This window comes from Neovison vison, chromosome 12 (genome assembly GCF_020171115.1).
Source record: "Neovison vison isolate M4711 chromosome 12, ASM_NN_V1, whole genome shotgun sequence".
Lineage (NCBI taxonomy): Eukaryota > Metazoa > Chordata > Mammalia > Carnivora > Mustelidae > Neogale > Neogale vison.
In genome coordinates, this window is record NC_058102.1 from 22,591,162 (window position 1) to 22,615,979 (window position 24,818).

Genomic DNA, 24,818 nt, shown 5'->3' on the forward strand with positions numbered 1-24,818 from the left:
GAAATAACAGCTAAAAACTTCCTGATTCTGGAGAATTAAAGAGAAATCTAGATACAAGAGGCAGAGAGAGCCCTCAACAAAACCATTCCAAAGAGGTCTGCACAAAGACACAAAGTAAGTAAGATGGCCAAAAGAGAGAATTTTTAAAGCTGCAAGAGAAAGGAAAGCAGTGACATACAAGGGAAACCCCATACTGCTATCATCGGGTTTTATAGCAGAAACTCTGCAGGCCAGAAGGGAATGGCATGATAAATTCCAATGGCTAAAAGGAAAAAAATCTACAGCTAAGAATACTCTACCCAGGAAGGCTTTCATCTAGGAGAGAGTTAGTTCCCCCAGAAAAAAAAAGTTAAGAGCAAAACCAGCCCTGTCTTGTGATGATACCATGGACGTGTCTGTCCCAAACTCATTGTCCAGCCACTCTCCTGCCCAAGTCAGCATGCATGGCCTGCCACCTGCTCAATGTCCAAGTCAGTTTGTGCAAAAAAGTGGGCATAATAACAGCAGAACGAAGCAACCCAAACAGTGACACTGATTCTCTGGAATATATAATGGATAAAAGGAGTGTGCTAGGCTGAGAACATCTCCAACAAGCCCATCAAAGATACATACAGCATGATTCTGGTTAGTAAAAGAAACTGGGGTGCCTGGGTGGCTCAGTGGGTTAAAGCCTCTGCCTTTGGCTCAGGTCATGATTCCAAAGTCCTGGGATCCAGCCCCACATTGGGCTCTCTGCTCAGCGGGGAGTCTGCTTCCCTTCCTCTCTCTCTCTCTACCTGCCTCTCTGCCTTCTTGTGATCAAATAAATAAATAAAATCTTAAAAAAAAAACACCTGGGAAAAATAAAACAAGATATAATCAGAGACAAACCGTAAGAGACTTTTAAGCATAGGAAATAAACCCTGAGGGTTGCTGGAGGGAGGGGGGTGTGGGGATGGGCTAACAGGATGATGGGCATTAAGGGGGGGCACTTGATGGAATGAGCACTGGGTGTTCTATGCAACGGATGAATCACTGAACTATCTCTGAAACTAATACTACACTATTATGTTAATTAGTTGAATTTTTTTTTTAAAGATTTTATTTATTTCTTTGACAGAGATCACAAGTAGGCAGAGAGGCAGGCAGAGAGAGAGGAAGGGAAGCAGGCTCCCTGCTGGGCAGAGAGCCCAATGGGGGGCTCCATCCCAGGACCCTGGGATCATGACCTGAGCCGAAGGCAGAGGCCTTAACCCACTGAGCCACCCAAGCGCCCCTAATTAGTTGAATTTAAATAAAAAAGGACCCTATCCAAAAATGTTGGTATATAATTCATGATAGGATGGGTGATACTGACCAATGTGTTTTAATGTACTACGACTATGATGCCAAACTAAACATAACTTTCAACAAAATTTGAACTTTGAAAAGAGATCCCATTATTTTGAAGAATGCTTGGTCTTTAGTATAAATGACATTACACCATTAATTGTATAATGTGATAAATTACAACAGCAATCATATTACAATAAGTAAATATATCAAAGTAACATGTACACACTAATTTATAAAACGTAGTATCAAATTTATTAAAAAACAAACAAAAAACTTAAATGGCTACAGAGAATTATTAAAACTAGAAGTGGAACTTAAAGAACCCCTAATTTGGGACAGCTGGGTGGCTCAGTCAGTTAAGCGGCTGCCTTCCTCTCAGGTCATGATTCCAGGGTCCTGGGATCGAGTCCCACATCAGGCTCCCAGCTCAGTGGGGAGCCTGCTTCTCCCTTTTCCTGCTGCTCTCCCTGCTTGTGGTCACTCGCTCTTTCTCTCTGACAAATAAAATAAAATCTTAAAAAAAAAGAAAAAAAAAAAGGAACCCCCAATGAAATTAGGAACTTAGAGGCACCAAAACTGTGTAAGGAGCAAGGCGAACAAGAAAATGGATACACAGTATACATGTGGGATGGGATGTTGGTTCTTTCATGTCTCTTCTGCCATATCATACATATGTAACCAGACCCATCATTTCCCAGCTATGCAAACTTCAAGTTTCTTAACACCTCTGAGCATGAATTTTCTCATCTGTAATGAGACAGTAAGAAAATACCTACTTCATAGGATTATCACAAGGATTAAGTAAGTGAATACATGTCAAGGGCATAAAGCAGTATCTAGCACATGGTAAGCATACAATAAGCATGGTTAAGTCTTGGGATGCCTGGGCGGCTCGGTGGGTTAAGGCCTCTGCCTTGGGCTTGGGTCATGATCCCAGGGGTCCTGGGATAGAGCCCCGAGTCCAGCTTTCTGCTCAGCGGGGAGCCTGCTTCCCTTCCTCTCTCTGCCAGCCTCTCTGCCCACTTGTGATCTCTGACAAATGGATAAATAAAATCTTAAAAAAAAAAAAAAAAGCACAGTATGTCTTTGGTGCTATGTGCTTTCTAATTAATTATAGGATATATATTGCTTTAAGAGTCACTAATTTATATAAACTCACACAACTTCTTTGGGGAACATGAATGATGGAAAGAGAAAAGCACTTTCATGTTATGAACACAGCTCCATGATAATATACCTTGACAACATCTTTGCTTAATCTCAAAGCAAGACTAACAATGAGTGTCAGATATAAGTACTAAGACAGTACAACCAGGGGAAAAAAAGGAAAGGGAGACTGAAAAAAGTATATTATATTTACTATATTACTGTATTGTAGAGTGGGAAAGGTGCCTTTGAAAGCTTCCCTAAGATGGTGAGTATAATGGCTATACACTGCTTATCCATGAACTGCTTATCCATAATCCAGGAGTTGATTATGAAATGATTCGAAGCAAAACATAAAGGAGAAAACTGAAATGAGAACTAAAGCCCAAAAATCCATAAAAATCACCTAAGAAATGTTATCAGGTATCTTACTGTTTGTGTTGTCTGAAAAGCATTTATTACAATGACAAAACTAGAGATTAATTACATTTTTATTATTGAATTATATTGTAAAGTCTACATCTACAATTTAATCAGGAAGAAATGCTTTGCATTTACATCAAGGACACATTTATTCTAGTGGAATAAAACAGACACAGACAAAAGACCACGTACACATTAAAAGGGAAAAAAAAAAAAAAAGACTACATGTTTTACGTGGTCCTTCTTTTACTATTTTGGACCATACCTTTCTATTAGAAAACTGATCTTACATACATACAAGTTCAATTTATTTTCCCATATTTTTAAACAATAAATGAAGCTTCTCACAATTTCTAATCAAAAAGAAAAGATAGAAAACTACGGGAAGTAAAATTTAGAAGCAAGGAAAAAGCGTATTGCTATTACTGTACTGCAGAAAAAAGAGTAAAATGTGCCCCCTCTGTGGCTCATCTCAAAGAAACACTTTTACTCAGAGAGGCAAGCATTTCTGATCTAGGAGTAAGTTTCCCACTCTCTCATGGGACCAGACCTACAAAAGTTTCTGATCAATTGCAAAGTAAGTAAAAAATGTCTACAAAACATTTCAAAGCTAAACACAGAATACAGCTAATGAAATCAAAATTGTGTGCTGGCCTAAATATACATATTAAGCTTTTTTCTTTTTAAAAAGTATTTTTTTTATTTCAGATGATATTTAAAATAACTTATATTTTTAGTGTGCTTTATGGTCAATGACTGTAAAGTTGAAATTCAAATGAGTAAGTTCAAATTTCTGTTTTACTTGATTCTACTAAAATTTCAATTACCTACAACTTTACTTAACCAAGTTATACATGAGGTAAGCTTTAGCTAAAAAATAAATCAACCACAAAGATAAGTTAACCATTTCAAGAGTACACAAAAATCATAATGCCCACTTCATATTCAGAGTTTATAAATTTATGTATTAACTACTTTGTATCTAAGAAAAGTTTACTATGTAATTTTAAAGGAAACCCTTTTTGTACCTTTAAATCCAATTCTGTTGGAAAATGTAGGGCAAAGAAAAAACCTGACAAATTTTTTTTTGGTAACAGAAGGCAATGCAAAAATGAATCAAAATGGAACCTCAGACCACTGTTTTAAAGTTTCTAACTTCTAAACAGACACACACTTATTTATCTAAAAAATATTTTGGTAGCAAATCGGATTGAGAGAATAAATGTTTTGCTGTAAATAAAAAGTACAAGTTTCCAATTACGGCCTTATAGCTAGCTAAACAGTTTCTAAAAACATGTACAGCCAGCTAACAATTCTCTAAAACATGTGTATGTTGCACTAAAGATCCCTGCTAAAATATCAACAGCATTTAAATGGGTCTTACTGAAGTAGGACATTCATGATACTAGAAATCTTTTAAAAAGTGAGTACAATAGGACTACAATAATATTACTATTAATAAAAGTTACAGAAGAGATTATTGCTGTATGTTCCCCCATAAACACATCAAACCTGTGGCAGTTACAAAAAGTACAACCCAAGTTACTCTTTTTCTTACCAAATTTCATGTTTCACATATCTCTAAAGTTTTTATACAGCAGAGAATAATTCTTAAAATCTTTTCTGTAAGAATTTGAAGTATTTAAATGTGTAGCTTCACATTATACTACCATGTTTTGCCCTTCTTGTTTCCCAAATACACAAAAACAATATACATTTTTCTCAAAAGTGAAATAAGATGTCCACATTAAAAAAATAAAGCCTACAAAAAAGTTCCAGAGCTAAAAAAGATTATTCATATGGCACGAAGTGATCTCCTACTAATCCAAGGTCCAAAACATTTAAATGAAGTCCATTTATATATCCTGTTTGCTTTTCAATGGAATACTACTTTAATTGAGGTGAAATCACATTATTTTTAGTTCTCAAGTCAACAGGTGTACACAAATTTTTTTTTATATAGTTATTAGTAAAAATAGGAGACCAAATTGAGTGTGCCAAAGAGATTTCATTCAGATGGATTTTCCAGAGTCATTACGAAGAAAATTAGTGAAGGGATTTCCTTGGTTGGTTTCCATAGCTTGATACACCAAAAACAAAAAAATGGCCACAACAACAAACAGCAAAATTTTTATCCACATGGGAATAGAGCGTCCCTTTTTTGTCTTTTCTGACTTGACATCTGCCAAGGGAACATACTTAGGAATATATTTAGATGAAAAAGATTCCTCCATCCTGAAATCACTGAGTTCTAATGGCCGGCCTGCAGCCCCTTTGATTGGTCTGCGGCAACTAGCACTGTTGGGAGTGAAAACAGGAAGAAAAAAATAAATTTAGATAAAAGTCATGATTTAGATGTATAATATAAAATATAAAATGTCATTACCACTCCTAATTTCAAACACATTCTTGAGACAATAGTAGAAAACTGTCACATGTAAACAGTGAGGTCAGCCTATTTAAAATCTCTATACATTTTTCATTTAAAATGCTGGATGCTTGCTCTATTAAAAAATAACTTTTTCAGAACATTGGTAAATATTCACTAAACTTGACTTCTTTTCCGGGCCAATATATTTAGGAGACAGAAGAAAAATAAGGTAGTTTGGTTGTGATTCTTTTAGTCAGGAAACAATTTAGCTCTTACCTAAAGTCTTTTCAATGAGAAAAGGGAAACCTTTAAGGAAAACAAGTATTTCTTCCTTACTATGAAAAATCAGAATTAGATAGTAGGCAAATAATTTATAATATTTCAGCTTATCCAAGTTAACTTTGAATCTGACTCAACTTTCAAGAGTATGAACTAGTGACTTAAAAATTAAACTGCTCTCAAAAGAACAGTTTAATTTTGAGGACACAGGTACAATAAATAACTGTGTGAAGAATTAAAAATTAAAATGCCCATTATATGCTAACCACACTTCAATTAAAAGTAAATAAATAAAAACGCCCTAGCAGAATACACTAATTCTTGTTTTAATGTATCTGAATACCTAATTCCTGTTGGTGTAGATGCTTCAAAGGGAAACATTTCCTTAAGAATATCCCTTTCTATTCTTCTTTCCTCTGTTTTTTCTCCCACCTAATAAGAAACAAACAACCACAAGTTAACATTTAGTGTAAATGTGCAATTAAAACATAATTTTAAAAAAGTTTCAGAGAACAGAGAGCATTCAAGTCTGCCCCAGCTGCCCTTTCTAAATTCATCATTACCTAAGTATCAATAAACTTCCAAAGCTCTCTTCAAATTTCTTCAATGTGGAGATATGTTAACGTGGTAATGGGGGATTACAACACATTCAACCAAGTTTAAGAAAAAACAAAACCAAAAAAAAAAAAAAACAAAACAAAAAAAAAAACCAAAACCAAAACAAACCCCACAAAACTAAAATTCAGAATAGCTAATATGGCAGCATTAAGTTCCCCCACTGGATTTTCCCATGCTTCTCATTAATATTAAGAGTACACTGTTTCTTCTGTTAAGAATTTTTAATAAAATAAATGATCAAATATGGAGGATATCAAATTAACATAGTCAATTCAATCTTCTTAACTTAAAAAGCCATAAAATGATTTTTTAAACAACCTGATTGTTTTGCTGTTTACCATTAGCCCGGATCAAAACAACCTTTGGTAAAAATTCATTAAAATTATAATGCATCATGCAGTTAGTACTTTAAAGCTTAATTATAAGGAGTTAATCAATTCAAGCATCATTCAAAGTCACTTTAAAGTCCCATTATTTGACCTTTCAGTGAAAGACAGTATAGCCTTCCCAACAGCCCAGTAACACTTTCAACCCACATCAATAATAAAGAGAACATATTAGAAGCAGCACATAAATATTCCCTTGAAAAGCAGAACTTAAGAGGCACACAGTAGCAAGCAGATAGTATTAGCTTATTATACTATATTACTTTTGATCGTCACTAATAAAAGTGTCTTTAAACACACACACACACACACACACACACACAAACACACCCCACCCAGTTAAGAAAGCTCTGCTCCCTCCCACTGCAAAAAAACAAATATAAAAAAATCTTCTCTTTAAAAGATCAATGATAGCATCGATCTAAATTTTATGCATTTACTTCAGCTCTTGTCAATGGTTTCTTTGGTGTTCTTCTGGGTATGTCTGAGAATTCAGTGATTGGCAGAATAGGAGCTGCATGCTTGAAATTTCCAGTCACCCTATTGACAACCTGCCAAGATTCAAATTATTCAGACTCAGAATTATCCAAACATAACAAAGACATGTAAAAAGAAAAAAAGATACTCTATTTCTGTAACATTTGAAAACTTTCCCTTAATAAAAATTTAGGCAAAAGAACCTAGAAATGAAATTCAGTGCTTCTCATATGAAGCCTTAGCACTCGAGATATTTTAGCAAAAAAGTTTCCTTATAATACTTAGAGGTAAGAGTCTTGTACAAATTTATATATGTATATATCGTGGCTATACTAAAAAATTCTAAAATTCAGAATTATATGGGAAAATGAGTTTAAAAATATAATTGTTTAAAACACAAGTTTGACATTTGCTGAAATTTACCACCTCCCCAATTCTAATTAAAGGGTAATTTACAAAGAATACCACTTGTATAGTTTATGAAACATATTTACTAAGGTTTCGTTGCTTGAAGCCATTATAGTTTCAGCTATGGGAGTACTCTCTGAAATTATTGCACCATCTATACGAAAATGTTCTGAAGTTTCCACCTGTTAGTTTGAAAACAAAACAAAAACAATAAATATAAAATAATCACTAAAACCCTACCGATCTGAAAACCCAATTCTAAGCAATAAGCCTTGCATCACCCTTTTTCTTGGAGTTCTTCTTGACCCTCTTGTGGATTCCCTAGTTAATGCCTGCAGAGGTCCGCCTTTTGAAGATCCACTTGTCCATTCAGTCTCAGTTATTCCAGCTTGAGAATAGCTCTATTCAAGCATCGACACATTAAAAAAGTCAGATTCTAACATCAAACACCTTAATAATGGCCATTAGCTAGTGCACTGAGAAGTCATAAAAAATCTCTAAATGCCATCTTTTGCAAACAATGCAATGCCCTCAAAATATTTCTAAAATGTATTGACTGAACCAATATGCAGGCATCGGAAGACACTTAGACTATGGTAAAACACATAGGAGCTCACAAATTGTAATAAAAGCAAGAAGAAAAAAAAGCACTTAATTTATCACCAGCTCCTTCTGTGACTTGCTATTTGGCTCTTGTATCACAACTGCATCTCTTTGGCTGTCTAAACAAAAAGCAGGCTGATCATGACTTGTAAGAAAGTCATTTATTGTAACAAGGCAGTTTCCTTTAAAAACAAAATAAAATTTTATAATTGTTAGCACAAATTAAACATTATCCTTTCCAAGTAGGATTAAATAGGTTCAGTTTAAATTATAATCTACACACAGCTATCTGAACTTAAAAGTTCCCAGATGTCACTGACAACATTGAGCAACAAAATTGACAACAAAAATCTGGTGGTCACCTCTTTCACAAACTGGCAAGCCTGTAACCTCAATGCCAAACCCAAGTGATTACCCACTCCTCACTACAGAAAGAGAGCGTTAGTGATGGGTCACTGGTATCTTCCAGTCCCAGACTCCTGTCTCCCTGAGAAGGGAACTGATTTTTCTTCACTTAAAAAATAATTTAGTAGTCCTTACATAATAGCTTAAAAGCCACTAGACTAATACTTCTCAAACTATAATATGCATATTAATCATGTGGAGCTTTTGTTAAAATGTAGATTCTGATTCAGCAGCTCTGGGATATGGCCCGAGATTCTGCATTCCAAGTAGCAATTTATTCAACTTTGAAGCCACTATTACCAGATAAATTAACCAGAGACCATCCACCAATGATCAGTATTGTACTAGAGTGTGCATACATTGTCGCTTCTGCTCTCAAGCTAGTATTTTATCTATGTAACTGATTTTTTATATTCCAGTGAGTGCCTATTAATTTTAAAGACAGATGTATTTCACTCTTATCCTGGGACAAGAACACTTATCCGGTAAGGATGCTTATTTCATGGCAACATTACTACCAGAACCCCACAAGTAACAAACATAGTCTCATTCCTAATTTTGTATTTCTCTATATTTGGGATTTAACATGTAAGAGTTTCTCTTTAACTCACAGTTGGAAACTCTGGGCTCCTTTTCCTGCCATCCATTAGGAAATATCTGCTGAATGCAAATCTAAGGTCAAATCTGTTAAGTTATATAGTTACAATAAATAGTTTTAATCTGAGGTTCTCAATCTGGCAGCACAATTATCAACTGGGAGCTTCTGAGAAATATCAAATGCCCCAAACCTTACTTTGGTCCAATTAAGTCAGAATCTCTTCTAGAAGGGCCTTGGGAATAGTTAATTTTTATAACTCCTGAGGGAATTCTAATGTGCAGCCAGCATTGAGAACACCTGGTTTAAGACCTTGTAACTGAATTGTGATGCATCTCAAAGTCAAGTATCTTCTTAAAACTACATTCAATTCTGTTTCCTCTTTCATAGTCAATTGCTCAGTGCCAGTAAAATTAATTAAAAGCACTATTTTAATAATATTCTGGTTTGACAGCCTATCTGGTATTATTAGTAGATACTAAGTATTTTGAAACTCTTCAAAGAATTAAAACTACATTAAAAAAAAATTTATTTGACACAGAGAGAGAGAGAGGTCACAAGCAGGCAGAGAGAGAGGGGGAAGCATGTTCCCCGCTGAGCAGGGAACCGGATATAGGGCTTGATCCCAGGACTCTGGGATCATGACCTGAGCCGAAGGCAGAGGATTAACCCACTGAGCCACCCTGGTGCCCCAAGATTTTGTTTATTTGAAAGACGGGGAGGGAGAGAGAGAGAGAGAGAGAGAGAGAGGGAGAGAGCGAGAGCATGCACAAGTCAGGGAGAGGGGCAGAGGGAGAGGGAGATACAGACTCCCCACTGAGGAAGACCCTGATATCATGGCCTGAGCTGAAGACAGACGCCCAACTGACTGAGCCACCAAGGCGCCCCTAAAAACTACATTTTTTTTTAATTAAATGATTTTATTTATTTATTTATTTGAGAGAGTGAGTGAAAGCAAGAGAGCACAAGCAGGGGGAGTGGCAGAGGGAGAGGGAAAAACAGGCCCCCTACCAAGTGGGGAGCCCAATGAGGGGTTGATCCCAGGACTCTGGGATCAGAGTCACCCAGGCACCCCTATTTCTTGAAAGGGCCAATAAAACTAATAAAATATAAAGACCAGATATTTTATTTTTGTCCATGAAGGTGGGAATGAGGGGAAGAATCACTTCCTTAAAATTGGGTTTTCTACCAAATTCCACGATTTTCCATGTTATATTTTGAACAGAAATGAGCTCTTCACCAAAAATTTTACCAACATCTACTGAAACTATTATGGTTGATAAAAAATAACATGTTTATATTTATATTACTCATCTTTGACATTAAAATCAAGTTCCATTTAAAGATTCTTTTATTTTCTTCTATGGAAGGAAACACAAGAAATACATTGGTTGCCTGTGGGAATACCAAGGAAGGGGTGGGGAAAGCAACTTTTTACTAAAAATCATTTATATTTCCTTTTGTCCAAGTTTATTGAATTCTTTGGTTGAGGACTGTCAACTAGTTTTATTAGTTCTTTCACTATTATTATCTATTTAGAATTAATCACCTTCACAGAAAACTAACTGACACCTCTTCACACACCAGAAAAGATATTCTGAAGATTTTTTTCTACCAGAGTCCACTACAAACAAGTGAAAATTATTGACTGAAAAGAAATTCATTGTTATGTAAAATTAGTTCAGGTGATGCTATATACTCTGTATCAAAAACTAACTGCAGCAAGATGTTCTGCAGCAACTCCTCTTAATTTATCAGGAAACCAACAGGAGAAAGAAACAAAAACCTCACATTGCCTTTCAATAAGCTATCAGGCAAAAAGGACAGTAGGCAGTTGAGGCACAAGAGAATGCAGGAGCTGGGCTATTAAAAGGTAGCTATAGATCTGTCAGTAAAAATATAAGCTCTGAACAAAATGTTCACATAAAGCTAAGTTATAAAAAGAAACAGTATAATTAAAAGCCACTTTACTCTGAAGAACTACCAGTTTAGTAATCCGGTTAACTCATATTAATTTTTTTCTCAAAACAGTGTCCTATCCCTCCATTAGAGAAAGGTACACTCATACATTGCTGGTGGGAATGCAAAATGCTTCAACTCTTATGCAGGGGATTTGTATAACATCTAGCAAAATTACCCAGTAATTTCAATTCTAGATTTCCTCAAGATAAATTGGCTAAAATATGAAAAGATACATGCAAACCATTGCTCATCAATTCATCTTTGCATTACCTAAACAGTATGACTGAAAATAATCCAAATACCCACTAGAAGGAAAACAGCTGAATAAAATACAGTACATCCATAAAATGCAAGGACATTCAGTGGTACAGAGCAATGAGGAAGATGGCTAGACTGTATATTCTGATTCAGAGTGACCTCCATGTTTACATTACCAGAAAGGTAGAAATGTGCAAAGTTTACTGCCTTTTATGTAAGGAGGGAAGCTAAAATAAGTGTATAAATCTATGTATTTACTTATTGTATTCAAAAAGAAATTAACCCCAACATAACAGCAAGTTGCCTATAAATGGAAGGAACAAAGATAAAAGTCAAATTTCTGACTCCATCTTATTTTGCCTAAATAAAACTATATATTCAATATTTGAAAAGTTATGAAAGAAAATTCATTCAAGTGATTTGAAGCACAGTATTTTAATTTTATGCTCAAAAGACAAAACTGCAACCCTGCCCCGCCCCCGTCAAAACTGCCATTTAGCAGCCTTATGACCAAGAGCACTGTATTATGTTGAAACATCTATACAGTGGTAACTACATAAATCACATTATTTTAAGAACCAAGACACTCAGCATAAGATATAGGCAGAACACCCAGAAGTTAGATAGTTTGCATTCATAAATTTGATGAACTCATGATTTCTCTTTCTAAAAAATAAGTACTCCTAGCTCTACCAGTAAAAATGCCTAGAAGCAATGACAACCCAGCAGAAATGACCAACCTACCATGCAGACTGTAGGTAGCCTCCAAATAATATTTGTAATGAAAAGGATTAGGGTTCTTTGGGAAAAGGGCTGATTTGGTAAAAGGCAGGCCTGGGACATCTTACTGTGGCAGAAAACAAGAAACTATCAAAGACAAACAGGGTCAATAAAATGACACAGGAACCAACACAGAACAAGAGGAACCTAATGGCTAAAGATGGCACAGTCTAAACATGGAAAAAGAAACATCTATACAGTGGTAACTGGTCATAAATGAAATAGATAAAAACCATACTAGTTAAAAAAGATTTTATTGATCACCTTTCAAAGTGACTAGGCTTTAATTTGAAAGCTGGCAAATTATGCTGGCTCTCCTGTGTGAATTTTATTTGAAGAAAACTATGCAGGTCATGAGGGAAAAATTCTCTTTAAAAGAATTCCAGTTACAAATGTAATGGAGTAAGAGAATGAGAAAAATCATTACCTTAAAACCAAAATAGTAGATCTAGGCAATAATCATAAATGACAGTCATAACCATTAAATGAAAGGGTGATATGGGACTTTAAAATGGATGGATCATGCTTTCAACACCTGAACCTACTAACTTAGTGTCATTTGCCTCATGAAATGATGCAATACGAAAACCAGAACACCATTTATGAAATATTTGTGCCAAAGAAACTGAACCTGAATCTAACCAATTCTCTCGATCTATGCTGTTCAACATGGTAACTACATGGTAACTACTAGCCATATGTAGCTAATTAAATTTAAGGAACATTAAAGTTATAGTTTCTATACCACACAAGCCACATTTCAAGTATTCAATAGCCACATGCTACCACAATGGACAGCAGATACAAAGAACACTTCTATCATCACAGAAAAGGTCTGCTAACTACACAGTTTACTACAGGTCTAACTCCAGTCTCCAGAAAGCCCAGTTATAGAATAAGAGATTAAATGACACTTGAAGAAGCAATCCTCCAAATCCAGAATGTGGGAAATTTTGGAGAGAACGGACCTGGTCTCTTCACCAAATTAATAGAGGAGAAACTTGCAGTGGAGACAGCTATAGACTTACGAGATAAAAACAAAACAAAACAAAACAAATACCAATCTATGTGTAGCTTACTTGGATCCTGATTTGAGTAATTTAATCATAAGAGGTATTTCTGAAACTGGAGAAATAATAGATTAGACATGAAAGAATTATTAATTTTATTAGGTGTGATAGTGGCATTGTTGTTATATATATATGTATGAAACAGCTATCTTTTTGAGATATACACTGAAATACTGACATTTTAATGTGTGAAATGATGTCAGAGATTCACTTTAATATATTCCAGCAAAAAATATTAATAGCAATACCAAAAGGAATTAAAAGAGCTGGAAGGTACAGGTGAAGATGAAATAAAGCCAGTAAAATGTTAAAACTTGTGAGGCTCTGGGACTAGAGGGTCATTAAACTCTTCCCTCCAATTCTCTTGATGTTTTTAAATTTTGTGAGGGCCATAATCATCTCCTAAATCTACTTACCCTGTCCTTCAGTTTGGATTCCCCAACTCAATTAAACCATCTATAATACCATCCTTCATCCCGGCTTTTAACCTATTATCTGATCAGTCCAGCATTCTTGATGGCACTATACCATCCCGCCTTCATACTGTGTACTAAAATTCTCCATACTTGTCTATTTCATCGTCCTTCACTAGATTTTCTTAGTTTCTCTTGTTTTATTATTTCCTTATTCTTCAGCATGACCCTGGAGTTCTTCCCTACTAAATAAAAGGGCAATATCTTTATTCCAGTATTTGGTTCTATATTAAACAAAATCTTCCACTGAGCGCTCTATACATTCTCCATAATCACCAAGATTATTTCTAACAAAGAATTCTGAAATTCAACTTATCAAGTCATCAAACCCAGACAGACTTGGCTTAAGAAATCAAGAACTTACTCTGAGGATGCGTGGCTTTAAAATGACAAAGAGAAGATGGAACAGATAAATAACCAACTAGACAAATCTTTTAAGCTAGACAAAATAAGGGTAAGGAAAATCACTCCTGGGATAGCTATCTTGTAATGGTCAGCCAAATCAATGCTAGATTAGTCAATAATTTGTTCTCCGTAAATTAGTTCATTTATACCTGTGTTTATTAGTTCTCACTTAGTTTCCTACATTTTCCTTTTGAAAAATTGTATCTTGCCTCACCTACAATGAAAAAGATAAATTTTCACCTCAGATAAGGAAAGAAAAGTGTGGTCTTAGGAACAGACTAGCTTCAGAGTTGAGGGAAAAGCCACAGAAGATAAGCAAAAGTAAAAGCAAAGTTAGAAACCCAGATAAAGATTAAATATAAAATCCTTCCTTTCCTTTAAAAAAAAATGCTTAGGCATTTATTTCCACCTTTTAAAATATTTCCCTTAAAAGGCAGTATATGACTGGCCTTGAACCATGCTCAGCACAAAATCAAACACAAATGAGACATTTATTAAACACTTGCTTTTGCAGTAAGCACAGGCTACACTACTGACAAAAAACATGAAGTTTAGATTTGTAATGCCATTTAATGAACAATGGAATGAACACTTCATTGAGTGCGCTGGAGTTTATTTAACCAAAGGCTAGGACACAAGCAAATTAGTGTTGTCAGATTACTTATACCTGAACACAGTGATCATAAAACTCAAGATACCTGATTGTGTTCAACTCTTCTTTGCTTGAGTGTTACTGGAGTCTTTGCTCTGCCCTTTAGTGGTTCTCTCTTCTCAAGCTTGAGCTCTATTTTAGAGTCTGGAAATAATATCGGAGAAACATTACTCTCTGAAATATACAATAAATTACAATGTCATCCTAACATTATTCTGGAAGCTTGGTTTTAGGCATTCTTACATAAAACAAGTTTGCCTATTGGTTATTACCTCAACAGACCGTGACTATTCAACTGCAATTTGTCTTTAAAAACTTTACTTTTCCATTATTTTATTCCAGTTTTGTTCATCTCCCCTACTCCATCTGTTCACTGCTTCTTCCTATTCTTCCCTTTTTCTGGGACTAATAGCCTAAAACATAAAGTGAATTCAAACTGCCCACGGAGGCTTTTCACAAAAAAACTACTTGGATAAAGGAAGAGGCTATTAAATACACAGTTGCTAATATTCTTTTGTTCATACAGTGCATTACTACTATATAAACAAAGGTTAGTCATTAAAATTTGAAATATGGGAGAAAAAAGCTATAGGAACTTTAAGACTGAAAACAACTGTATAGTATTAAGCCTCTAAAAAAAGTAATTGCAGTGACTTTGATACTTCAGTGTAGTTTAATAAAAGTCCTCACTTCTGTTTTGATGTGATTATAAAAACTGGGTACAACTAAGGAGGTAATAAAGAATCCTGATCACAGAAAGTAATACTCACAGGTCACTCCATAATAAAAGTAACATTTATTTGAAAAGAAGCCAGTGCATATATATTAATTAGCATTTCACCGTAATGCTAACCAACTCAAATATATCTTTTTATAGTCTTCAATATTCCATTCTCCTAGCCTTCATTTTTATCATCATTTGAAGAGCTAGTTGGTTTTTTTTTTTTAAAAGAAATGTCTAAACCCAACATGGGGCTTGAATTCATGACCCCAAGAGTCCTATGTTCTACCGACTGAGCCTGCCACGTGCCCCTGAAGAGCTAGATTTTTAAAGACTTATAAAAGTTTCAGTTAAGCCCCACATTTTTGTCATCATTTATCATAGTATAGCAAAATTAATGTCTGCTGTGACTACTAAAACTTGTATTATCAAAAATTTAAGTTAGAGTACTTTCGTACCAAAGATAGAAATAGCGTTAATTCTTAAAAAGCTTAGCTTTTCATGAACTTGACGCGCTGGTGCTAAAAAGTAGTTAGGACAGTTAGATTTTACTATCTAGTCTAGTACTAGTCAGTCCAGAGTCTACTTACAATTTTCTCCCAACTAGTAATTTTTACTATGTTAGTTCAAATAGTTCAATTTTACTTAGGATTAATGTATCAACCCCACCCCCACCTCCCCAAATGTCTATTAATCTATCTTTTGATATATTTAAGTTTGTGACAACCTTTAGCATTATAAACCTTGTTTTATTAATTCAAAATCTAAGAATGAGAAATCACAAAGCAAAGAACCCAATGGTAATTGAGCAGAAATTGATTAAACAAATAAAGTATCTGGTTATAGATTAATTCCTTTCAAATTTAAATTCCAACAGCCAATAAAAACATGGTCTTTAACAGAAGAAAAACCACACAAGAATAAGTAGAGTATTTTAAACTATACCATTGGAATCTCAAGCAAGTTTCAATGAAGAAATGGAAAGGAAATGTTCAAGAACAAACACCTAACTTGTTGCAACTCCAAGAATAAAACACACATACAACATGTTTCTTGAGACCACACGAAACTGTTCAAATTACAACTTTATTGAATTTGCAGAAGCATTCTACAGTAATACATTAGAAAAAGTCACATAGCACTTAGTAGGTACATGTATACATGTACATTCCAGAAGACAAATGACAAAATTACTCCCAGGAAGATGCAAAGATGGACATGTATAGTAAAAATATAATAATTGCCAGGAGTACCAAAGGGACTGAACTTTGCTGATACTTAACACTACTATTTTCCATAAAAATACAAAGAAATTTGATTATTAAATGTTTCTATAGTTAGACTCATCTTACAATCATAGAAATGAAAACACAATATACTGCTTTACACAAAGGAATATAGTGTTTCTTAGGAATTTTTAAAAAATAGCTTAAATCTGCTTTTAGAATTTAGATTAAATCTAACCATCCATGAACCACAACATAACCTGAAATTATTAAAAAAAAAAAAAAAAAGCCCCACTTTTCCAGTGTCTAGTTCATCTGACACACTACAGTTATAGTTAGAATGCACCATTCCACAATTACATGGTTTAAAGCAGTACTTTGTAAGGTGTGGTCCATGAACTGTGTGGTACCAGTCCTTGAAGAAATGAGACACTTGCACCAGAATGTAAACTGGCACACTGTTCTATCAATAAAAATTTCCCACAAAAATAAACACGGTCATTCATCTAAAAAGTGTCTCTAGATCCAAATTCTGGTGCATATTTATCTGTGGATCAGTAACTGTCTATAGACTAGCACTTTGAATTTCATTGATCTAGAATATTATGAAGGAATACAGAAGGAAAAACAAACAAAAGTGAGAATAAAAGAAAAAAATGTAGACAAGTTCCAGAAAGTGAAAAAATATATAGGAATATTTAAATCAGTGAAGACTCCACTTATATTCTAGCTATTACGTTTTCTTAGTCTTGGAGAATTGTAAAATCTTAATAGGAAAGAATGAACTGTATGAGGCAAAAATGTGACCCAGGAATCTTTAAATTGTTTCTATCAGGCATTTTCTATCTGTGCAACTGAAAAAATATAGGCAGTTCTATGTAGGCAAATAGTTTTGATACTATAATTTGATGGGCAGAAGCTTGACTTCGAAAATAGCCCAATCTGGAGTCTAAAAAGATCTTCAAAATCTTGGCATAAAAGCACTTGAAATTCTTAGGGAAGCTGCTAAGTTCCCCGTATCAAAGATCAAATAGGTATTTTTATTCTTAACTTTATCAGCGTTTATTTCCACGCTTTTTAGTTACTTTATACACTTCTCCTCCAAATAATGTTCCACCTTTAAAGGGAGTAACCACCAGCTTATTCTTCGAAGCTGGATTAATTTTACAATCCTTCAGCCAGAGATGGCGGCGACCTAAAGTGGAAGATCCCATGCTATGGGCAGCCATCTTGACTTCATCAAATGCAGCTTCACAAAGAAATGAGGCTGCATCATATGTTTTGCTCAGAATCCCAAGTGCCTGGTGCAAATGACTAGGATCTGAGCTAAGAATTTGTGCAGCCTGACTAATGTCTGCCTGTAGAGCCCTAACTACGAAGGCAGTATGGGTTGCAATCTGCAATGCTGATGCTGCAGCTTCATATGTTCTACAAAGTACTAAGTCTAACTGTTTATCACAAGAGTCCATGGAAGCTGCCTGAATACCTACTGGTGGAGTGGCTTCAGAAATAAACTCCAGTATTTCATCATCTACTTTTGGAACTGATAATATCTGTGTTGCCTCTCTGGAGGAAATTGGATACTTGCATGCCAATGAAGGCAGTTGTTTGTCAATTTGCTGCCACTCCTGTTCAATTACCTTTAAAATAGATTCATGGAAGGGAAAAGATAGTTCTGGGGCATCTATATTCTCATGTTGTGATTGCTTAGACACTTCTATGCCTAAGGTAGTGAGTGAGTGAGAGACAACAGTTTTGGCAAAAGATGACATCAGTTCAGATCCAGGTGTATTTTGAAATGTCACAAAGGAACCTGAATCCTTTTCCTCTACTGACTTTTCACTGAGCCGAGGGAATTTTCGTGGAGGAGACAGGGACTCAGTGTCTTGATAATTAGATCGATCAATTCTCTTCCATCTGTTTTCTACATCCAGTGGGGCTGTAGAGTTTGAAGTCCCAGGTAAACTACCTACCCCACCCTGGACCAACAAAGAATTGACATAATCTCTGATTGCCTGAGCAAGTGGTGGAGAAATTACTTGTGATCTCTCAGACTCTTCTAGTGCTTTCCTTTCACTGGAGAGAACTGACTGATCTGAAACACGGGACCTCTCAGTACACAATGGTTGAATTCCACTTTTCTCTCCATGGTAAATATTTTCTACTATATCTTTATAGCAAGTAGTGGTGGTTTCTTTAATCATTGAAGGAGAAGCTGCAGCAGAGACCAACATGGCAGCGAGTTCATGCTGAGAAGATGCCGAAGAACTTTTCTCTAAACATCTATCATGGCTAGACTTGGAGGAAGTAAACAAATTCCCTCCAGAGGCTAACTTCTGCAATTGTTCCCTGCCAGGCAAGGTTGTGGCAATAAGAGGTTCCCTAGGTGGGTCTCCCTTAGAAGTATGAACTTTCTTAGCTGCCTGTAGTTCAGTCCTGCCCAAAGGAGGACGGGTGGAGATTTCAGGAAAAGAAATACCCTGAAAAAATCCACCAGAGGGAGTAGTTGGAAGTTCAGAAAAAGGAACAAAATCCCTAGTGGACTTCACTTTCTTGTGTTCTTTCTTCTTTCCTGTAGAGGCAAAAGAGGCAGGAAGTTTAAGCATTACTTGTGTTCAAGCTAATTTTATTCTTTGCCTCCTTGCTAACATAGTGCTGTTGAAGGAAAAGACTATATTTCATATTCTGAACAACCAATCAACACACTGTGCCCTGGCAGGCAGTGCTTATGAAGATATAAGTAATTTGAATCAAATTAAATATCATGAAACTGACAAACAAGTTATATGAAATTAAAAATTAAAAAGTATCAAGTTGTTCTTATTATAGAAAGGTCATTAATTTCACATACTATTTTCAAAAAATACTTAAATATTATGGTCAAATTTTCCTATAACAGTCCACTAAAAATACATCAAAATATTTGCTTCATAGGTGCCCTGAAATCACATTATCTAGCAAAACTATAAATTTAAATATTAACAGAGAACAGAACATATGCCATATTATAAATACTACCACTGTATATTAATTATAATAAACTGGACACATAATCTATCAGTAGGATGCGATCTCAAAAGCAAGTGAAAAGATTTGGCATGCTATTTATATAAAATTTTTAAAAGTTCAAAATAATATTATGTTTTAGATGCATATAAAAAAGTATTTGGGGCGCCTATGTGGCTCAGTCGGTCAAGTATCCGACTGTTCATCTCAGCTCAAGTGTTGATCTCAGGATTGTGAATTCAAGCCCATAATGGGCTCCAGACTAGGCATGGAGCCTACTTTTAAAAAAAAAAAAAAAAAAAAAAAAAGGTATTTAAAAATGAATTGGAAAGATTAGCAACAAATTACAGTGGTTGCTTCTGTGTTAATAATACTTGGAAAGGGTAAGTGGGGGAACCTCATCTTTATTTTTAATACTTTAGTCTTTTAGAAAAATGAAATTTGAAGAAAAAAAGTACCTGGCAATTTTAGGTGACCAAAAAAAATCAGACATTTGTACATTTCTGTTTCTTAGAATTCTCAAAATGTACTCAAATGAAATTACTTAGAGGATTACTGATGATATGAACAAAAATTACATGTAACTTGGTAATATTTAAAATTTTATCTTCTTCATGGTTACTGTACCTTATGAGTCTGAAAAAAATTACATATATTTGACTAACGTCATTTAAAATTTTACCTTCTTCATTGTCACTGTATCTGTCAGAGTCATTACTTCCATTCTGTCTTGTATTTTCTGCTGATGAAGAAATTGCTGGCAGAGGAGTAGATGATCTTGACTCTGTTCCCTGTTCCCTCAGTTTCAACAGTTTTTTCTCATACAGTTTCCTGGTTGTTCCTGTATTAAGGCAGAACTTGGTTTAGCATTTGTATTGTCTTGTTTAAGATACTACTCACTGTCTTTAACAACATTAAAATGTTATATTCACTCTTTCCTTTCCTACATGTAAGTGCTTTAAAAACTATATAAAGGATTCTTTTTTAAAATAGGTGTTTTTCGGGGCACCTGGGTGGCTCAGTGGGTTAAGCCGCTGCCTTCGGCTCAGGTCATGATCTCAGGATCCTGGGATCGAGTCCCGCATCGGGCTCTCTGCTCAGCCGGGAGCCTGCTTCCCTATCTCTCTCTCTCTCTGGCTGCCTCTCCATCTACTTGTGATTTCTCTCTGTCAAATTAATAAATAAAAATCTTAAAAAAAAAAATAGGTGTTTTTCTGAGATTTTAATACATGATTACAACGTTTCTTTTCTTTTTTTTTTTTTTTAATATTTTATTTATTTATTTGACAGATAGAGACCACAAGTAGGCAGAGAGGCAGGCAGGGAGGAGGAAGCAAGCTCCCTGCGGAGCAGAGAGCCCGATGTGGGGCTCGATCCCAGGACTCCAGGATCATGACCCAAGCCAAAGGCAGGGGCTTTAACCCACTGAGCCACCCAGGCGCCCCTGATTACAACGTTTCTTTTAGTAACGTGAAATACATAGTAGATTGATATAAATCTTACTATAGATCACCTATTAAAGAGCCATGAATGACCAAGTATTTTTGACTGAAAAGTCTTGGACTCTGTATATTTTTCCCCAGTACTATGTAATAGTATTTGCCTCGTAGAAAAAAATCACTTTTATAAACCGTATTCCTCTGAATACTATGATTAAAACCCCATGACTCTCAGAGTTTAATAAGCCTAAAAAGAGCCACTCAGGGGAAAAGAAAAGGCATATAAACAACTTTTTTAGTTGAATATATTTTCATATAACACTGTATAAATTTTGAGGGAACCTGGGTCGCTCAGGGGGTTGGGTGTCTGCCTTTGGCTCGGGTCCCGATCCTGGAATCCTGGGATTGAGCCCCACATCAGGCTCCCTGCTCAGTGGAAAGCCTGCTTCTCTCTCTCCCATTGCCCTTTCCCCCCACCCCTACTTGTGCCCTCTCTCTCAAATAAATAAAATCTTTAAAAAAAAAAATTGTACATATTTAAGGCGTTAAATCATTTTAGATAAAACTACTTTGAGATTAAAATAACCTATTATGGAAAATGTGTGCCACAAGCAGAAATTACATACCAATTAGACAGCAAAATAAAATGGATTATAAAGACATTTTTTAACACATTTCAGCATGAATGACAATTTAAAACCAAAAATAGCTTTTATTTTCTATTTTACACTAGCTGCATGTCTCCCTGGTTTCTATAAGATGAATACAATGATGATAAATATACATATTTTAGAAACAACACATCTCAAAATGCTACATAAGCAGTTTTAAGATGGAGGGGGAACTGGAGGATGTTGGTCAAAAGGTACAAAATTTCTGCAAGATGAATTAAGTTCTGGAAATCTAATATCTAGAATGGCCTATATATACTTCAAATCTGCAGAAGCAGACCTTAAGTGCTCTCTCATCACACATCCATACACAAACTAAAACTGTGAGGTGATAGATATATTAACTGGCTTGATCACAGTGATCACTTCATAATATATACTACAAAAACATCAAGTTATACATACTAAATATATGTAACTTGTCAATTATGCCCCAAAAAGGTTGAGAAAAAATGAACAGCTGGTATGCCACCATGTAACTTACTATATATATTGATACATAATACACATTTTTGTAGCATCTCCCTTTTGGAATTTTAAATGAAAAATTAAAAAGTGCACCAAATGTCTGTTGGTAATTATATTCATAGGTTTACTTCCAGCTACTTGGAAGTACTATAATAAATAAAATGAAAGATAACATTCTAAATTTTTGTTTGCAACTTCACCTATAGATAAAACAAAAACAAATCCCCAAATTGCCAGTGTTCAAATTTTTAAAAAATTTTATTTAATTTGGGGCACCCGGGTGGCTCAGTGGGTTAAGCCTCTGCCTTTGGGTCAGGTCATGGTCTCAGAGTCCTGGGATAGAGCCCTGCATTGGGCTCTCTGCTCAACAGGAAGCCTGCTTCCCCCTCTCTCACTGCCTGCCTCTCTGCCTACTTGTGATCTCTCTCTCTGTCATACAAATAAAATCTTAAAAAAAAAAGTTCTTTAAAAGAGCGAAAAAAACCAGGCACAGCTTGAGAAAAAATGCATCTCCCAAGATATATCATGTATGTGTTGATATATCCCAAGATATATATCAGATTTTTAAAAACAAGTAATCAGAATATTAAAAAAAAACTTTCAAAATTCAGTAAGAAAACCACCCAATTGAAAAATACGCAAAATATTAAAATCCTTAAATAAACCCATGAAAATATGCTCAACATCATTATTCATTAGGGACCTATTCACCATACAGAGATCCTACTACACACCAATCAGAATGACTCAAAAACTCAATCTCAAGTGCTAGCAATCTCATGTGCTAGCAAAGATGGGGAACAACAAGAATGCTCATGTATGGTCAGTGGGAATGCAAAATATTCCAGTCAGTTTGTGGTTTCTTATAAAAGCAAACTTACACGCATGCATGCCAAGACCCAGCTAGTCTACTCCTAGGTACTGACCTAAGAGAAATGAAGATACAAAAACCTGTGTACTATTAAAACACAAAACTCAACTTAATAAATTTGAAGACTTAATTGACTTTATTCAATGATTCATAAATTGGGCAGCATCCCATCTTCCAAGTAGAAAGGAGCTGCAAGGAACTATACCGAATAGAATTTTAAAGGCAGAAACAGGAAGATTGCTAGCAAAAGAAAAGATTGTTTCAGGCAAGTTCACCTTGCCTTTAAGGGGCAGAGCAGGTGGTCTTATCCATATTACGTCACAAGTGTGGACAAGGAAATTCCAGACTGACTGGGTTAAAATTTCACTCCTCTGGCACCTGCCTGCCTCTCTGCCTACTTGAGATCTCTCTCTCTCTGTCAAATAAATAATATTTTAAAAAATTTTTTAAAATTTAATTTAAATTAATTGGCATATAGTATATCATTAGTTTCAGAGGTAAAGGTCTGTGATCATCAGTCTTACATAATACCCTGTGCTCATTACATTATGTGCCCTCCTTAATGCCCCTTACCCAGTTACCTCATCCCTCACCCCCTTCTCCTCTAGCAACCCTCAATTTCCTATGGTTAAGTCTCTTGTGATTTGTCCAGTGTTTAAAATTTTACACAATTCAGAATACCAAAACAGACATTTCTCATCTTGAGGTTGCTGTCAAGACCCTCCAAAATTAAGGCAAAAATCACCAATAGTAACCAAATGATAGAAATCCATTGTATTTAGTTTCAAGTCTTCTTTTTTTAGTTTGTTCTTTAAGGGACCATTCTTGATTTCTAATCAAAACAAGACTTTAAAAACGGTACTTTTAGTGATAACTAAAAATGAGTACTATGCTAGGAATTGATTAACTTGGGTTATATTAATAAGTCTGTCACCCATTTACTGATTTGGATGAACCTGGCCCACTAGGTCACCTCATATTTTCCTCAGTTGTCATGTTAGATCCCTATGTCTCACCAGGTACTTGTGACATGAACACCATATGAAACAATTTCAACAACAGTGATAATCTTGGAGATTATCTAAATTCATTTTTCTCATTTTATTTTCCTCATTTATAGTCAAGGAACTTGTGTCCTGGCCACATAAATAATGACACACTGTTCTTAGAACCCAAACTCTAACTGCTAGACAAGACAAGAAAACAATGTAGGGCACTCACAGAAAAGGAAATTTTACCAACTTACCAACAATAGGACCAGGATTCACTCCATATTTCACAAGCTGATCCAGAAGATCTTCATTAGTGAGCTCTGTTACATCTAGATCATCTTTATCTTCTAGTCTGGGTCTATCAGTTTTCTTTGTGGCTTTCTGTAAAGAAAGTCCAGTTATTATTTGCACAGAGTTAAAAAAAATGTTCTTTTTACTTTACTACTATATAATTAAGACTGTATACGATAAACCTGCAAACATACCCTCTGTTGATTTATAGCTTTATCAGGCCTTAACAATATAATTAAATTAAAAGCAACTCATTATTTGAAGATATTATAATAAGTAACTCATACTTTTAAAATATTACTATTAAAATGGTCAGTTTTGGCTAATCTATCTATAGAGGAGATGATGGCATAAAAAATTCAAGAGTAAACACACTGGGATTAAAGATTTTCACCCAGAAATAATTTACTATTGACCTCTTTTAAAAATCCTTAAAGGTTTAACTTATTCTATGAAAGTAAGACTTTACCATAAAGATATGTCTTACTTATATTTAAAAATAATTTCC

At 35.0% G+C, this 24,818-nt stretch overlaps 1 protein-coding gene across 6 annotated transcripts in view; it reads right to left on the minus strand.

The window, feature by feature from the left end:
* The window catches only part of TMPO (thymopoietin), a 57,398-nt gene that overhangs the window by 25,245 nt on the left and 7,335 nt on the right, over positions 1–24,818 (minus strand). The window contains exons 2-9 of one of the 6 annotated variants that reach the window (XM_044228587.1): positions 24,274–24,400; positions 20,261–20,419; positions 14,672–14,769; positions 7,704–7,823; positions 7,509–7,604; positions 6,978–7,088; positions 5,877–5,965; positions 5,083–5,181 (exon numbers count right to left, since the gene is read on the minus strand). In XM_044228587.1, coding sequence (XP_044084522.1) covers positions 5,083–5,181; positions 5,877–5,965; positions 6,978–7,088; positions 7,509–7,604; positions 7,704–7,823; positions 14,672–14,769; positions 20,261–20,419; positions 24,274–24,400 — 899 coding nt within the window. Of the gene's footprint in view, positions 1–2,933; positions 5,182–5,876; positions 5,966–6,977; positions 7,089–7,508; positions 7,605–7,703; positions 7,824–14,671; positions 14,770–16,416; positions 19,145–20,260; positions 20,420–24,273; positions 24,401–24,818 lie in introns of those variants that run through there. The other 5 variants (XM_044228586.1, XM_044228588.1, XM_044228589.1 and 2 more) reach the window with 5 other exon arrangements.